The following is a 13532-nucleotide window of genomic DNA, read 5'->3' as shown; positions in this document are numbered from 1 at the left end:
TAAAGTATGTCCTTCCCCCCAACCTTAACCTCAGTTTAGAAAACAAATCGTCTATTAAACACTACTTACTGTTCTCAATACTAAATTATCACAAATTTTAGTCCTTTGTACTTGGAGTCCTATCACCTACTTAGATCCTATGATGGTAGTTTAGAGTAAGCCACCTCAGATTTGGGATCAGTGCTTCTCAAAAGTCACTGAGTGTGTGAACTCCGGGACTTTGTGGAGATGCCGTTCGAATTCATTTGCCCTGGCCTGGGTGACTGCTGCGACTTGTATGAGCCGAAAGGTCACCGTCTTCTCAGATGGCCTAACAGTCCGAAGGAGAAAGAAACACCTTTGTGTTGTTTCCACAGGGAGCCCCTGGCAATGTTGGTGTGCCTGGGCCCAAAGGAGCAAAGGGAGATTCCAGAACAATCACAACCAAAGGTCAGTTCTTCTGTGGCTACACAATTCTTGGCACACGGAGCCTTTCTGCGGGTGCACGGCACCGTATGAGTAGATTCACGTGCAAATTCTTTCCCAGGTGAGCGGGGACAACCAGGCATCCCAGGTGTGCCCGGGATAAAAGGAGACGACGGCCTCCCAGGGCGTGAGGGTCTCGATGGATTTCCCGGCCTCCCAGGTCCTCCGGTGAGTGACCGTGAGCTGCGGGGCAGGCTCAGCCTCTCTTCTGGATCATTCTTGTTCTGTAAAAACCTGAGAAGCAAATGGTATCAGCCTCAGCACTGAACCAACCCAGCATAGGACAGGACCACCCTGTTTGTAATGAGCAGAAATCATATTTTTTAGTAAACAGTGAGTTCTGTTGGAAGCCAAGCCCAGAGTGAACATTTAAAAGTAAAAGAGTAAATAAATATTTCTCATGATGCAACACAGAATGAGCCCCCCAAAACATGCACTCTTCTAAAACGAGTGGTGGAACCCTATTTTTCTAGGATAAATTTTGAAATAAACAATTTTGTTTTTGCAACACACACACCGGTATTGAGCAAGAGGCTATCTAGTGAATCTCCCTTCCTGGGGAGGCTGGGTCAGGGGCAAGAGGCGGCTGCGGAGCCACAGGGACGGGACTTTCCCGCCCTGAAGCTTTCTGTGCTCCTGACTCCGCAACATTGTTCCTCTAGACTGCGTTTTATTTCCTCCCTGTGGTTATCAAGCCTGTGCCTCTGTAAACTCTGTGTTAGGGCTACTGTAACAAAACTCCCCAGATGGGGAGTGGCTTAAACCACAGAAAGTTGTTCCCTGCAGCCTTGCAAGCTGGAAGTCTGGGATCCAGGGGTCCGCAGGGCTGGTTCTCCTGAGGCTGGGAGGTCCTGTTCCTCCCCCCTGCCTTGGGTGTAGACGGCCGTCTTCTCCCTGCGTCTCCGCACGGTCCTCCTCCATGCGTGTCTGTCTCTGGCTCCCAATCTCCTCTTTTTTAATGGAGACAGGTCATTGATATAGGTATGTGTGGCATGTGTGACATGTGGTAAGTGTGAGCCTTGATTCGTCATGGTGACAGTAGGCTTCTCTGGTGTTGGTGGATTATGAAGTCACTGGTGTCCAGGAGGACACTCGTCCTGGCCGTGCGTGTGGATGTGTGTTTGTGTGTACGGTTGTGTATGGGGGATGGGTGTGTGTATGGATGTGGTATGAGCCTTTACGTCATGGTGGCAGTGGCCTTCTGGAGGTGGTGGCTTGTGAAGCCATCGGTGTCCAGGAGGAGTGCATCATTCTGGCGTGGGGTTGGGCGGCCCCCATGCCACTGAGGCCAGGCTGCCGTCCCAGCCCAGCTGCGACGGGGGCTGCTCCTTTTTCTCTGTCCCCACAGCGGCTCCCGAGAGCACCCCCGACACCCAGCTTCCCGTTGGCAGTGCTGCCACTGCTCCGTCCGCCCTCCCCAGGGCCCCACCGTGGTGGCACTGTCATTCCCAAGCCATGGGACAGCCACAGCCTTTCTCCTTCTTGACCCTGTCATCACTCCTGATGTCCAAGGGGCACGATGCGCTCGTTCTTGTCTAACCTTTCCTTCAACAACAGACCATCCGTTGTGACTAGCGGACAAGTCACACATGCTAAATTACAACAACAAAATAACGTACTCCTGCCCCTGTTACCTAAGACTCCTCCTTACTGTTCTGCAGAAATCTTTCATGAATGAAGGTCCGAGCCGACACAGGGCAGCTCGTGGGTGCGAGGAGGGAAATGCGCGGATGTATGTGCACGCCTCTGGTGCGCTGCTCACCCTTGTTACGCGCGCGGTCGCTGACTCCTGCAACTTGGCTAGACCATGACAGTCTGCTCCCATAAATCTCTGTAGTCCTTTAGTTCTGTATCCATGGTGCAGAATTCCGGGAAACAGGGAAAGGAAAGTGGGAATTAGTGGCTATCCCTGATGTCTGTATGTATTTTAAGAGATAAACTGAATTTTCACACAGGGCGATGGCATCAAAGGTCCCCCGGGGGACCAGGGCTACCCAGGACCACCTGGAACGAAGGGTGTCCCAGGAGAGAGGGGCCCCCCAGGCCTGGGCTTACCGGGCCCAAAAGGCGAGCGCGGTTTCCCTGGAGACGCCGGATTACCTGGACCCTCAGGCTTCCCGGGTCCTCCGGGCCCCCCTGGCACCCCAGGACAAATAGGTACGAGGAATTCTCTGCTCCTCTTCCTCAGTCGTGAGACAGCATTGTTGCTGCCACATCGCTGCTCTTCCCACCAGTGTGAAGACCCCCATGGGGTCAGAGGAGGATGTTCTGTTCTCCGCACGCACAAACGATTCCCCAGCCACAGGGCTCTGGGCCCCCCTCCAGCCTCCTCCCAGCAGCTGCTCCCTCCAGGCCCGAAGTGACGGAGGCTTTGCACAGAGGTTCCCGCCCACACCAGCAGCACACACCGCACGCCACACACACCCCTCACGCACCTGCACGCCCCGGGATGAGCCACTGACTTCCAGTTGTTCCAGACTGCCTCACTCTTGCCTCGTGTCTTCCCCCAGATTGTGACACCGGTGTGAAAAGGCCCTTTGGAGAGGACGGACAAGAGGCTGTCCAGCCAGGTACCGTGGGGAAGACAGGTGGCTTCAGAGTGCTTAAAGCTGTCTGGAGGCCAGGCCCCTCCGGAAAACATCCAGGTTCCTTTCTCAGAACGCTGGGCTGGCCAGTTTGCACCCTGTGATGTAGGTAGCAGAAAAAAGAAAGCCACGGTCTTGGAGATGCCCCATTCAGGGGCGGTAGGAAGAGGAGGTGCCCACAAGGCCCCAGAGGAAGGCTTTGCGTTAAGTAGGTTGGGGGCAGGGCATTGCAGGCCGGGGCAGGACAGAGAGGGTCTCAGGGAAGTGTGAGTGCTGACTTGGGAGCTGCCGTGGAAGGTCGAGAATGGTAGGGATGGGAGAGCCAGACACACAAACCACGGACGTGTGGCAGCACTGAGACAGGCCAGGAGCACAGGGGAGCTGGGGACTGGTCACAACCACCGGGGCTCAGAGGTGAGGAGCCGGCCTGTGCCCAGGTGGCCATGAGAGCCGGTGGTGGTCCTGGTGGGCCCAGGACAGCACATGGGAAGGGCCTAGAGGGCCAGGAGGAGATGTATGGGGTGGTGGCACCTGTCATTGCCTGTCACAGACATGCCTGAGGGAGGCATCCCAGCCAGGTGGAGTGACAGACAGACAAAAGAGATCTCCAGGAATTACTGTGCCTGCGTAGACACAGGCCAGACAACAGAGTACCCCTGCCGAATGTCACTGCTCCCAGCCAGACTGAGTAGAGGTGCCTGCTCAAGGCAGCCCGTTGCTGTGGTTTATTCTAGAAGTATTCAGAGTCACAAAGGAGACGGCAAATTCCTTCTGGGATCAAGAGCTGTCTCCATCTGCTGATAGACATGTCAGACGAGGGAGGCGTCCACACTAACGGGACCCAGATTGATTCCACGCGGGCTGAGGCGGGTGCCCTATATGGGGCAATGAGCCCTTTGTCAGCACAGTACTGGTTTGCACTTGGCTAGACTAAATTTGCATTTTATGTTAATATTCTGATTTCATTGCACAATGAAATTAAACTTTTATTTGCATCAGAACCAAGATTAATTAAATCACTAAATGACTCTGATCGTAAGATGGTGGCTGGTTCGCATGGCTGGTGCTTTTGACCTTGGCCTTCCCCAAGGCCGTGAGACTCCACATTAGAGATCGCCAGGCTCATCCTTTCTGCTCTCTCCCCAGGTTGCATCGGAGGCCCCAAGGGACTGCCGGGCCTGCCGGGACCCCCAGGCCCCACAGGTAACTCTCGGCGGGAAACTGGAGAGAGCCCAGCCTTCCTCTGGCACCTCCATCCTCGTTTTCCTCTCTGTCGGTCTTTCCTCTGGCCCTGCCCTCCCACCCGCCGGGCCGTGCCCAGAGTCCTACCACAACTGGGCACACTCCGCAGGGAGCAGACCTTCACTCACTGCCGCAGAAGGATGAGTCTGAGGCTCAGCGAGCCCAGGCTAGGAGAGAAAATTCCGCTCTAGGTCTCGAGGGGGCACCTGTGGTGGTGGAGGCTGAGCCTCCTCCCTCTGGCTGGGGAGGGAATGTAACTCTCTGCATTTTCATTTTACGCCTTTGTACCCAGGATATGAGCCTACAGGAGAGGATTCTTTCTTTTGGGTTTTGATTGACAGGGAACAGAATTAGACACAGCTAGCAATTTTGTCTCTGGCGTCTGGGGGGAGCTGGGCCTTGCCTTTGGCGCAGGCCGATCACCCCCAGCAAAGAGCTCGTGTTGGGGAGTCAGGGCCGGTGTCCAGGGCCGCCCTGCCCTGAAAGCAGGTTCTCCGACTGGAGCGCCAGGAGTTCTGCTCTGGGGGTGGCCCTTTGATTTCCTGCTCCTCGGCCTGCGACAGGGCAGGGGAAGTGCCTTGGCCACCCCACCCAGGAGGCAGTGGGATAATTCAGTGTTGAGAGTTGAGACACGCAGCTGGAGCTGTTCTCCCCTGTTCTTTCTGGACTCAGTCCTCGCCTGTGCAGGAGGAATAAGGAACAGTACAGATGTTCCAGACTCCTCCTGCTTCCCAAGATGCCCCCAGTACTTCACGTGACCCGCTGTGGCTGAGGCCCTACGTACACTATGAAGTGCTAAGCCAGGGTTGTGCAAACAGCCCTCCAAGGTAGGAAGGCAGGCTGACGTGTCCTGTGTCCTGGACCTTCAGGGCATCTTCCAGGTGCACAGCAATCGCAGGATCTGGGGACAATAAGACAGAGTGCAGAGTGTCATTTGCACTGAGGGGCAGAGTTAGAGCCCCTCCTGTTGCCTCTGAGGCCTGAATGTGTGTCTTCCGCGTCTCATCACCCTCGTGGTCCCTGCTCCCAGCTCTGGTTCTGTCTGTCCGTGGATTCCGACAGCCGCTGATGCCGCAACCCCCAGAGCAGTGACAGCTCCGTGGAGAGGGGGCTGGGGCTCGGGGACAGTGGGGTCGTTTTCAGCAGCTGAGTGGAAGCAGGGCCCCAAGTATGCGAAAAGTGTACTGGGAGTGAGGGCAGAGGCTTTGCTGAGTATGTTTTGACGACGCTAAGCTTCCCGAGATGGAGGGTTAGTGAGATCTCGTGTGTTAATGAGATCGTACGCTGAGGAGACAATGAGGTCTTAATGAGATCATGGATGCAATATTTCTGGTACAGACTGAGGCTTAGTCTATAAGGTGATTATTCAAATGTGCAATGAGCCTACAATTAAATGTGAAGAAAGCAATATTCCTTTGGTGTTAGCGAGGCAGAACCAGCCTCCTCCCTCTTTCCCTTTCAAGCTTAAGCTAATCTGTGCACCAGACCCAGAACACAGGGATATTGGCCTCAGCTGGGCGCCACCGCGGGTAATGACCGTGAACAGCTCGCAGCTCGGAGCGCTGTGCCACTTTGCGTTCAGAACAGGGACAATTCAGCAGACGGCCCCCTCAACACTCCAGGCTTCTGTGACTTCTGCTCAACTCTAGTTGCAAGTTCTGGGAACCTTCAAAAGACTTTTCAAAATTGTGAAAACCCTTACATTTTGTGGAAAGCTGCCACCCTTCCCTGCAGAAGGTGATGGGAAAGTTGGATGAATTCTGATGCGGTGTAGACTCTTGCTGCTGGGGAAGACGTTAGCGCCCGACTCAAAATGTGGTCCTCAGAGAAGTGCAGGTGTACACCACTGTCCCCGATACGAAGATGGGAAAGCTGCCTGCAACTGACCTGCCCGGGGTCTCAAAGCAAGTCAGTGACAAACAGAACGCTCACCCTGGGCCCTCTGTCCAGTGCTAATTCCCTATGGAGAGTTGAATCTTCCTCGATGATCCAGCAGAAGCAGGAAGGTCTCGGGTTGTGGGCTCCGTCCCTGTGAGAATCATACCAAAGCTGCTTCTCCATTCTGGCCATCCTTAAAGACGTAAATGCCACTGATCCCAAGTGCACACGGAGCCCCTGAAGTGGGGACTCCCTGGCCCGCACACTTATCCCCACGGCTCTTCCTCAGGGTACAGCCGTTTCCCTCCCCCTCACAATCGAGACAGACACATTCACGGTGCAGAGCCCCCTGCCCTGTTCTCAGGCTGCCCCTTCTTCCTGGCCTGTGTTTCATGAGCCGGGTCCCCTCGGCGAGCCCCTCCTGAGGAACCACATCACTGTGTGACCTGCTGGGAACACATTTCCAGTCGGCGTCAGAGGCTTGTGCGGAATTCAGCCAGGCTCAGCCAACCAGTACTCCTAGTGTGCGGACCGGTCACCGCGTTGAGAAACGACATCGTTATTCGCTCCCGGGGTCAGGCTGTGCCGCTACCCTGTGAATGTTAGCACCGGGTGGTGGCGTGGAGACAAGACAGACAGGGCACTGCACCCGAGCACAGCCAGGCTGCCTGCTTTGGGGACAGAAATCTCCAGAAAGGGGGAACATGAAAGGAGGCAATTTTTTTTCTTTTTTTTTTATTGTTATTTCAGCATATTGTGGGGGTACAAAAGTTTAAGTTATGTATATTGCCCTTGCCCCCCCAGCCCCCCGAGTCAGAGCTTCCAACATGTCCATCCCCCAGACAGTGTGCATCGCACTCATCATGTATATATATACCCATCCCCTCCCCCCCCATGTCTGCCCGACACCCAATCAATGTTATTCCTAAATGTGGGGAGCAATTTTTAATATATGGTCATATGCACATTCAAACTCTCGAACAAAGACCTTATTTTTTAGTCATTTCATTTAAACGAAGGATTAGGAGAGGAGAAGGTGAAGCAGAATTCTGGCAGATTCTGGTGAGCCTTCTAGGTCTCAGTCTCTGAGCGCAGAGCCCCCCAAGGTCGGGTGAAGGGCAGGAGGGTCCTGCGTGGAGCTCACTGCTCACGGTGCGTGTTCTCAGCTCTCGTAGTCATGTGTGTGCAAACAGCAGGTGGCTTTAGATGACATGGGTCAGACCCAGTGTGACCAGGCCCAGCAGCGCCCATGCGGGAGCACCCAGCTCCCCAGCAAGAGCGGGCTGCCTGCGGCTGCGGTCCCCCTGGGTCTGTCTCGGGGGCCCTGCCGTCGAGCCTTCCGTGGAGCAGGCCAGTGCTGGGTTCTGTCCGCTCCTCACACACTGAGCATCCACAGTGAGAACAGCCCTCTTCGGCCTCGTCCTGGGAGCGGTGAGAGAAGGTCTTCTCAGCTCACGCAGCTCTGTGGAGCTTCTCATCTCTTGGCATTGACCCTGGATCTGAGGGAGACAGAGCCAGAGGTGGAGACTCTTCCCCAATAATCGCCTGTGTTAAGGAACGTGTGTTGGTGTCACTTTGCAGACTCTGGCTCATGCAAGAACCTTTCATCAGTCATGTCTTGATGGTCAGAGAGGACCAGAGGCCAAGGCAGTCGACACACCCAGAGCAGAGACATGTTCTGAGGCTGGTCCCGGGCAAAGGGCCCAGATGTCCGGGCTGGTTTCTGTGACTCCTGGGCCATCCCGCCTCGGCCAGTCGCTGCCCTCCATGCACGTTTCCCCATCGCTGCAAACCCCTGGCTTGTCCCCGTCTGACTCCTCCCTGTCACTTCTGCCATATGCACCCCCACTGTCCAAGAGGGAAGGGGGGTTTGCATCACACAGCACCCCCTTCCTGAAGAAAAACTGGGAACGTGGATGGGAAGGTGTGGGAGCTCAGCTTTGTGACGTTGGTGAGGAACGCCGGCCCTTTAACTGTAAGAGCATTCACGGAGCTCACCCACTGTGCCACGCACTGTCCAGTGTTAGACAAGGGTTCCCTCATTTAGTCGTCATGATGCCCCGTGTAGCAGGTATTGTCATCCTCCCCATTTTACGGATGAGAAAATTGAGGCACAGAAAGGTTCAGAAGCTCCTCCAAGGTCACACAGAATAGGCAGAGGTAGACTCACACCAGGCATTCTGACTCCAGCCCCCAGCCCTTAGCTGCAGAATCTTATTGGATGTTTTTCTTCTTTATGGGTCAAGTCCTTAAGAGGAGTTTAACCACCAAGAAGCATTCTACAAGCCCGGCTGTGTGTCATAGGGCTGACGTCCCCGCCAGCCTCAACATGGCCCGGTTTCGTGAGAGACCATATTGAGTCAGATGCAAATGTGACTGCAGCCCATTCGTCCTCCTGGGACCTGACGTGTTTGTGGTTTATCTGCGTGTTTAGGTGCCAAAGGCCTCCGAGGGATACCAGGATTCCCAGGAGCCGACGGAGGGCCGGGGCTCAAGGGTTTCCCAGGAGATCCAGGGCGTGAAGGGTTCCCAGGACCCCCAGGTAAGTCAGGGTCGGGCCCCCTTCACCCCGTCGGTTCGGGAAAGGACCAGCATGTATGTGATTGAGGTGCCCGGCTCTGTTATCTTCCAATATTTAGAAACTATTTCAACAAATATTGATGATGATTTTGTGCTTGTTTTGGAAGATTAAAAATTTTCGACTTTCCATTACTGATACTGTGCTAGATTTTTGCAGAAATACCTACAGATCCTGCAGGAAAAAGAGATAGGTGTTGCAGAAAGATTGTCCACTGCTTGATGTTAAACATTCCAAAGGCAGCTAGCGTTCCCCTGTCTCCAGGATCAAGTAGGCTCTCGTGATCCATCCCCAGTCTGAGGATCACTATGGTCCTGCTTTCTGTGGCCCTCCTGGTTCATCCTTCAGTTTCCAGCTTGTCTAGTAAACGATTCCAGCCGTTGCAGCTACATTTTGACAAAGCAAGGAATTGTAGAAACCGTAGTTGCTGAAAGAGCTTAAGACTTGTATCTGTACAGAGAGGAAAATGAATGTGTCTCCCACGGTGGGTTGAGGTAGAGCACGTGCTCATGCGTCAGCGTGCCCTGTGCAGAGTTCAGCGTCCCCAGAGTCAGGCATTCATCACGGTTGTGACGCAAACGGGGTGAGTGACAGTGATTGCACCACCTTGATTGCAGAGGCACGCACACTTTGGATTGTGTGGAAGTCATTACGGCCAACTTGCCACTCAACATAAAACGTCCTTCCACAGGATCCCAGGCAGGTGTTCCTCTAGCTTCTGCTGGGATCACTCTTTTCACGTAGGACCTGTGGAACATTGCAACCGAGTTCCCCTTTGTTGGAATACAGTCTGCCTCCCAGCGAGCCCTCCCTGGGCTGTACCTACAGCCACCCGGCCGACTTGCTCATGTCCACACACACTGGGAGAGGGGCCACTTCTCCCCACAGACATGCATGGGCAGAACTGACCCCAGATCACCAGCTTTCTTTTTGTGACATGATTTCCATGCCCATGGCATACTGGTCATCCTCCCATGATTGCCTTCTGACTTGTCAACATTCCTTTCAAACTGTGCCCTGGAAACTGCAGGAAATGCTCCACCTGTCTGGAAGGTCCCTCGGAACAGTGGGACTGTTGTGTCTTTAGTTTTAGACATTTGGTAAATTTTTTCAGCAAAGATTAATTGAATCCTGCCTTTTCCCTGTTCTGCACTCGGATAATTGATTTAAACCTAAGTGTAGAACTTTGTGTCAGTCTTTGGCAGATTTTATCCTTCTGAATTCAGTGCTGCAGCCCACAGTGACTGTTGCAAACCTGGACCCTGTTGCCTTTCATGTTATGCGTCTCTTCATGTTTGCAAAACTGGGAAGCGTGTTTCCTGTGTCTTTTTTCAAGGCACTGAGAAAAACCCTGCGTTAGAGAGCTGCAAAGGAACCTCTCCCTGCCTCCAACGCAGAGGATAGGTCTGGATGGCTCTGTTGCCCTGCTGAGTATCTAAATGTTTAGAAGTCACAGCACTGGCACTCTGATGGTACCACATACAAACGAAGTTTAAGTGTTCATTATTTTGAGAGACAGATAATAATTCATTACTGGCATCTTGCTTTGAGTGTCAAAGGTACCCAGCAATCATAGTTTGAGTGCACAGCTGTGTGCACAGCTGGCCTGGAGCAGAACATGGATGGGACGTGCCCATTGTCTGGGGATTTGGGCGGTTGACAATCTGAGCAGGAAGCCTGTTCTGTATTGAAATAGGAACCCGTAAGTGATCAGGGAGGTTGGAGTAAACCAGACAGGAACTGGTCTGTTCAGTTTTTGAAATGCATGTCACCTTTTATGGTCCTGAAATGTACTGTACTTCTATCACCACATGCAAAAGAGGATAAAATTTCCAACTTCAAAGACTGCAAAAAAAAAAGAAAAAAGAGTCCATTCCAGATATAAGACGCACACATGCAAAGCTAAGCACACAGCTCCCCGGGTGCAGTTCTTCACACTTCCAGTGAAAGTCAGACCTGTCCGTTATGTGAGTAAACCACACATTAGCACTCTGAAGTAGGGTCCAGCTAAGCAACATCAGGTCAAGTCCAGACCTTTCGTACATGCTACAAGCACAGGGAGAAACCCCTCTACCAGCTCACCATGAGGCTGGCCTTACGGTCCTAGGAGGGCCTGAGGCCCTGTTTGTTGGATTTTATTTTTTAAAACAGGGTCTCACTCTGTTGCCCATGCTAGAGTGCAGTGGCGTCATGATAGCTCACTACAGTCTCAAACTCCTGGACTCAGGTGACCCTCCTGCCTCAGCTGGGACTACAGGCACATGCCACCATACCCAGATAATTTTTGTGGGTTTTTTTTGTTTTTCATTGTGTGTGTGTGTGTGTGTGTGTGTGTGTGTAAAGACAGGGTCATGCTCTTGCTCAGGCTGGTCTCGAAGTCCTGGCCTCAAGCAATCCTCCCTCATCGGCCTCCCAGAGTGCTAGGATTACAGTCGTGAGCCACCAGCCTGGCCTGAATCTTCTTGGTTAGATACACCATGCAAAGCGGACAGACACAGGAATGCTGAGCCTTGTGTGTGTTTGACCTTTGCCCATAGAATCATCCCTAAAGTGTGACTCTCATCTCGGCAGGCCCCCTCCTCCTGCACACACAGCTGGGGTGGCCCTGACCTCAGACGCCTTTCCTCTGAGCACCACGTGACCGTCAGCTCTGGGAGCTCATTCTGAGGTCACGTGGGGCTGGGCGCCTGAGAGGGGAAGTGATCTGATGAGGTCATTCGACTCAGGGGTACCAGCGAAAGGCATGTGACAGCGAGCATCCTCCTGCCCACATGTGGGACCTAATGCCTTTCACAGTAAACAGGACAGAGGGTGGTGGGATTTATGCCCAGGGCGATGCCATGGGAGGCAGAATTCAGCGCTGGTGGCTGGTCGCTCTACCTGCCGAGGATTTCCCAGCCACACAGCCCCGTTCCTCGCTTGCTCGCTCAACTAGAGGGTCCCACAAAAGTTGCACTTTGGGGATTATTTGCAAAACATGGGAGCCTGTGAATTATGAAGACACAAGTCCGTGGAGCAGTTGGTTCCGAAGGCCTTGTCCACCTTAGCTAAGTTTAGGGCGAGGGGCCCGATGGCCAAGGGAAGCAGAAGAAATTTAACCGACAGAAGAGTGACGTGGTGAGAGTTGTAGGTTCCAGGGTGAGCAAGAGCGACGGGGCCTTGAGCCCAACGAATGCCTTCTGAGGACACCGTGGCCAAATGTTTGCTATTTTTAGCATCTTGTCAACCTTCTCTTAGAACGTCATAACGCTGACTTGTGGTTTGGGGGACCACCCCTGTTTCCTTTTAGGGTTCGTGGGACCCCGAGGATCCAAAGGTGCAGTGGGCCTTCCTGGCCCAGAGGGACCCCCAGGTGCCATTGGTCTCCCAGGGCCAGCCGGGCCTCCTGGGGAGAGGGGGCTTCCTGGGGAAGTCCTGGGAGCACAGCCTGGGCCCCGGGGAGATGCTGGCCTGCCCGGACACCCTGGGCTGAAAGGCCTTCCAGGAGACAGAGGCCCCCCAGGATTCAGAGGTGAGTCCCACATCAGGGGAGGGAGGGGCCAGGGGTGCAGACCATCGGGTAATCGTCCAGGTCACTCATTGGCACAAGGTGCAAATTGGAGACCGTCTGCAGAGACTGAGCGGGGTTCCGCGTCGGCCTTCTGGGCAGGCACTTAGGTGAGTGGTGGCCTCGGCGCTCACGGAGGCAGAGCAGAGCACACACAGGTGTCACAGTGTGTCTACCATCGATCTGTTCTGCCACCCAACTGTGAAAATCCCACCCAAGATCTCTTACATGTGGGTTCTTCTGGTGGATTTTTCTTAAAAAACTTCATTTGCTACAGGCTTCAAAATGTTTAAGCATAACAATAAAAAATGGCAGCAGGTTTACTTTCGATGCCTCATTAAGCTTCCACCATGACCGACATCCCCTTTTGACAAGCTTAATATATATGTCTTGTTTGGGCAGAATGCCTTGTCTGGTAAAAATCCTGGTCCCCATCTGGCCTCCCTGTCTCAGGCCAGCCCTGCACACTTGCAGGACGGTTGTGAGGCCACATGGGAAAGTTTACTGGGAAGTCACTGCAGGAGTGGGCGCCCTGCGTTATTAACTGGATGGTAACTGTAACAAGCTTTAAGCTACAAGAAGGAAGCAGAGAAAAAAATGCCTAAATATAAAGAGGTCCAGGGAGTTAGTGTTAAAAAAACTTAGAAGTTACATACTATCTGACCATTGTATAGGGCAGGATATGCTAAACATAAAGTCAAGAAGTCACATATACCCACAAACACACACACAGTATATAAAATTTGCATACAGATGTTAACTATTCTACACATCAAAAACAAAATTAAAGTTTAATCAGCAAAGTAAACTTTAGAATAGATATGAAGGAAAATTCGTCAATATATATGAGGAATACCAAAATCTGTAAGAAAATATCAGAATCCTCAGAGGAAAATGTAAGCAAACAATAAAAACTTCACCCAAAAACAAAAACTAGGAGGAAGAAAGGTAACTGCTAACCAAGAACATGCAGACAAATCCAGCCGATGCAGCACTTCCCCTGCACCGTGCCCGTGGGCTCTGGCTTTACCGCAATGCCAGCTCGCACTAGATGCCAGGAAACACTGGGAGAAGGATAAGTTGGTGCAGACCTTCCCAAACCAGTGAGATGTATTCAAAATATTAAATTAGTGTTTAATGAGCTATGTCAATTTCCTGGGGCTCTTTCCTAAAGAAATTACCTATAACATGGACATGGATATATATCCTCAAAACACCCCCAAAACTGTCCTCACAG

At 52.9% G+C, this 13532-nt stretch overlaps 1 protein-coding gene across 1 annotated transcript in view; it reads left to right on the top strand.

The window, feature by feature from the left end:
• The window catches only part of COL4A2 (collagen type IV alpha 2 chain), a 179407-nt gene that overhangs the window by 134901 nt on the left and 30974 nt on the right, over window positions 1-13532 (top strand). The window contains exons 23-29 of the mRNA XM_069467579.1: window positions 357-429; window positions 527-633; window positions 2421-2622; window positions 2976-3035; window positions 4197-4253; window positions 8605-8712; window positions 12038-12259. Coding sequence (XP_069323680.1) covers window positions 357-429; window positions 527-633; window positions 2421-2622; window positions 2976-3035; window positions 4197-4253; window positions 8605-8712; window positions 12038-12259 — 829 coding nt within the window. The remainder of the gene's footprint in view (window positions 1-356; window positions 430-526; window positions 634-2420; window positions 2623-2975; window positions 3036-4196; window positions 4254-8604; window positions 8713-12037; window positions 12260-13532) is intronic.

This window comes from Eulemur rufifrons, chromosome 4 (genome assembly GCF_041146395.1).
Source record: "Eulemur rufifrons isolate Redbay chromosome 4, OSU_ERuf_1, whole genome shotgun sequence".
In the NCBI taxonomy this organism is placed as follows: Eukaryota; Metazoa; Chordata; class Mammalia; order Primates; family Lemuridae; genus Eulemur; species Eulemur rufifrons.
Note: the sequence above shows the minus strand (reverse complement) of the source record. Positions and strands in the feature narration are given on the sequence as shown.